General features: G+C 62.2%; 1 protein-coding gene across 1 annotated transcript in view; it reads left to right on the top strand.

Moving 5' to 3' along the window:
* Window positions 1–6: 6 nt before the first annotated feature.
* The window catches only part of Evi5l (ecotropic viral integration site 5 like), a 17,686-nt gene continuing 13,760 nt past the window's right edge, over window positions 7–3,932 (top strand). Inside the window, exons 1-3 of the mRNA XM_033759417.1 lie at window positions 7–141; window positions 2,535–2,715; window positions 3,763–3,932. The exon at window positions 3,763–3,932 is cut by the window's right edge and continues 344 nt beyond it. Of these exons, the coding sequence (XP_033615308.1) occupies window positions 2,579–2,715; window positions 3,763–3,932 (307 nt within the window). The 5' untranslated portion in view covers window positions 7–141; window positions 2,535–2,578. The remainder of the gene's footprint in view (window positions 142–2,534; window positions 2,716–3,762) is intronic.

Genomic DNA, 3,932 nt, shown 5'->3' on the forward strand with positions numbered 1-3,932 from the left:
TCGGTCCGTGCTGGGAATGAGTGCTTGGGCCCGCGAGAGCCCAGGCGAGGCCCTGCGGAGAGGAAGCAGGGCCCCCCGGGGCCAGGACAGCGGCTGGCCAGCCCCTAGGTCCAAGGTGTCCGGGTGCAGGCCGTGCAGAAGGTGCGTGTGTGGGTGTGGGTGTGAAAACTGAGAGTTAGTGGGGGTGGGGGTGACAGCATTGTGAGTGTGTGGTAGGGTAAACGTGAATGAGTGTGTACCTGCGTGTGTGTGCACTGGGGTGAATGTGCACGTGTCTGTGCGAGCCTGTGTGTGGTATATGTGTGAGCGGATGACTGTGTGCCTGCCTGTGTATGTCTGAGCGTACGTGTGCTTGTGTGTGTGCCTGAGTAGTGCACACCCAAGCGTGTGCATGTGTGTGTGTGTGTGTGAGACTATGTGCAGGGGTGTGTGTGGTGTGTGCGTGTGAATGGGTGAGTGTGCCCCGTGTGTCCCTGTCTCCCTGTGTGTGCGTGCACACGCGTGTGCACGGACTGAGCTTGCCAGGCCAGGCCAGGGCAGTGTTTGGAGAGCCTGAGGAGTGTGCAGAGAAAGTTCCGGCAGGATGAGAAAGCCCCTGCTGCTCACACTGTAAATTTCAGCCTTGTGTATTTAATGCATTTTACTTCCTGTGTGAAATACAAATGAATGTGTGATAAATACACTGAACAAACTGCCAGGGGGTGGCCCCTAGGCTTAGGTTTCTCAGAAGCCCAGTGGCACCATTCTCTCAGCTCCTTGAGGGGTGAGGGTGAAGCCGACACCCCCAGGCTGGGTCCCCCCTGCTCAGTAGGGACAGGATGGTCCCGTGCCACCGCCCTGACCTGCTCCCGGGTCCAGCGGGACTTCTGAGGCCCCGACCCTCACCTCACCCCCTCCTCGCGTCCTCCTAATGCTGAGGCTGCCTCCCCAGACTCTCCCTGTCCGCAAAGATCTTTCTGCTCAGCGTTTCTTGTCCAGCTTGGCCGGCTGCAGGCTCTGACTCTGTAGGAGGCCCCAGAGTGGCCCCCGGGTCCCTCTCAGGAATGATTAACTCCTGGTGAGGTGGTGCATGGCGGTCTGGCCAGCTGGGAGGTCCCACAGACGAAGCGGCCCGTGGGGTCACCGTCCTGGAGAGAGAGGGTTCTGGGCTCCCCAAGAGGTGAGGAGAGAATTGTGAGCCCCTCAGCCTCACCCCGTGACAGGGCACCACGGGAGGGAGGACTGGAATCCAGTGCACCACCACGGGGAAAGTCCAGCCAGTCCGCGGGGCTGAGTCTGGATGCACGAAGGTGCCCAGTGACCTTGAGATGCCAGAGGGCTGTAACATGGCCGCCCAGAGAGCCAGGGGCTGTCAGAGTCAAGTCAGGTGGGGTACAGGGGCACAGAGCAGACTCCTGGTAGCAAGTGCCCCGGGAAGACTGGGGATGAGGGTGCAATGCCACGCAGCCAGGCAGGAGCAGATTTCTTCTGTCCGCTCAGACCCTGGGTGTCAGTCTGGGCTGACTAAGAGGCAAGGCACACCTCAGCCCCTGCCTCCCTTCCAGTCCCAGGACCCCGCACCAGGAAGATGCCAGCTACCACGTGTCCCCATGGCTCCATGCAGGCCCGGCCCAGGGTGGAGAGGAGTGGCCGGCACTTATGGATGAACACTGAGTGGCCAGCACCGCTCTGGGCGATTACGTCCTGTGGCATGCTCAGCCTTGCAGGCGCCTCTGAGGGCAGTCTTGTAGGGGCTCAGTCTAGAGACCAGAGAAGCCAAGCCTTTTCCCGTGGCCACACAGCAGGCTTCAGACACACTTCCATCTGAGCCCAGAGCCTTTGTTTCGACACAGTCCCGATTGGCCTCCTGCCAGGCTGGCAGAGGGCGAGAAGCCAGTGTCCTTGAGTCCCCCCGAAAGGCAGGACAGACCACCCTGGGAAGAGTAAGGAGGAGTGGCCAGCACATGGCTGGTGGAGGTCAGGACAGCCATCTCAGCCCGCCGGTCTGGCTGCGCGTCTGCCAGTGCCCGGGTACCCAGCGCTTTGATATGTCCCTGGCTTCCCAGCCCAAGGGGAGTCAGCTCTTCCAGCCGCCGGCCGCGCCAGTGAACAGTGGAGCATAATTGCTCTGGCCGTGCCAGCAGCCCACTCTGGTTGATGAGATGGGGAAGGTCGGAGGCTCACGCGGGCTCACGGGCCCGGCCGGCCACAGGAGGGGACAGGGACCGAGCTGTCAAGGACCTAACTGGAAGATGCTGGCCCGGGCCCCGCAGCGGACTTGGGCTATGAAGCTGAGCCTTGGTCTTCACACCCAGGGTCAGCAGGACGGCTCTGGTCCTGGCTCTGAACCTCTGGTCCCTGTGAAGGGTTCCAACAGGGATCCCATTCTGGGGCCTGGGCAGAAGGAGCCAGCCTGGCTCGCAGCTGGGCTGGGGCACACGGGAGCCAGGGGTTCCCCCCGGGGGCGGCCCAGAATCGGGAAGCCCTCAGGTGTGGAAGTGGGAAGGCAGGCTGGGCTCCCACCCAGGGCTGACACTCGCACCTCTGGACCCCAGGCAGAGCTGTGAGCCCGTCCCAGCCGCCGAGGATCCTGCCCGCCATGGCAAGTCCCACCCTGAGCCCCGACTCCTCGTCCCAGGAGGCCCTGTCGGCCCCCACCTGCTCCCCCACCTCCGACTCTGAGAACCTCAGCCCGGATGAGCTGGAGCTGCTGGCCAAGCTGGAGGAACAGAATCGGTGAGCAGGGCCCCGGGGGCTGCGATGGGGTCTCGGGCCGCAGCCGGGGGCCCCTCACGCTCCGAGCTGGGCCCGCAGTGAGCGCTGACAGCTGTCCCGGGACACTTGAAAAGGGCGTCTCCGGTCACCCTCACCCCGCCACCGCAGAAGGCTGGAGGAGACTGAGCCGAGGTTGTGAGAGGTCCAGTGAGCTGGGCACAGTGGTGCACCCTCCTGTCATCCCAGCACTTGGGAGGCTGAGGCAGGAGGACCGTGGTGAATTCCAGGCCTGCTTGGGCCAGCCTGAACCACATAGCAAGACCTTATCTAAAAAACAAGGTCAAGGGAACCTGGCCATCACACTCTAAGCCCTTTTTGTTTACCCCAGCCCCAGCCCCTGCCACCTTCATCTCTGGCCTGCCCTGTTGTAGAAGGCAGGGTTTTTGTCTTTTTGTGAGTTGCTTCATTTTGTTTAGTTTGTGGCACTGGGGATGGACTCAGAGCCTCCCGCATGCTAGGCCAGTGCTCCACCACTGAGCTACCCCCCACCCCAGTCCAGAGGCAGGCTTTACGCTTAGTCAGAAATGAACCACCCTGCAGAAGGCAGCTACTCACAGCCCCCAAGAGGAGGGTCCCTCAGCCACCAGGGCCAGTGTTGGGCCCCTGACAGTGGGCCACTACTATTCCGTATGTTTACAGGCCTAGCTGTAATTTCTAGCAGATTTGTGATTCACCAGTTTAGCCAGCTTGCTGGGCTTTTAGCTCGTCTCCAACTTGAAGGTAGCTTTTTCTTTTCTTCTGCGGCATCCGAAATCGAACCCAGAGCCTCACAGAAGCTAGGCGAGCGCTCTACCACTCCTAGCGCTCCGGGTAACTCCCTAATGTGCCGCATTTCAGCATCTCTGCAGGCCCCGGGCATGTCACCTGGGCAGGAGGACATTGAACAGGGCAGGAAAGCCTAGCAGAGGAGGTGATGCTGGCGGGGGCTGGGGGGAAGCAGGAGCAGCAGCAGCAGCAGCGCTGGGCCCCCAGAGGCTGCGGCGCCACCAGCCCCTGCCCTCCCTGCAGGCTCCTGGAAGCGGACTCCAAATCCATGCGCTCCATGAATGGCTCGCGGCGGAACAGTGGCTCCTCGCTGGTGTCCAGCTCCTCGGCCTCCTCCAACCTGAGCCACCTGGAGGAGGACACGTGGATCCTGTGGGGCCGCATCGCTAACGAGTGGGAGGAGTGGCGGCGGC

Source organism: Fukomys damarensis, unplaced genomic scaffold (genome assembly GCF_012274545.1).
Source record: "Fukomys damarensis isolate Sample0158 unplaced genomic scaffold, DMR_v1.0_HiC HiC_scaffold_37, whole genome shotgun sequence".
In the NCBI taxonomy this organism is placed as follows: domain Eukaryota; kingdom Metazoa; phylum Chordata; class Mammalia; order Rodentia; family Bathyergidae; genus Fukomys; species Fukomys damarensis.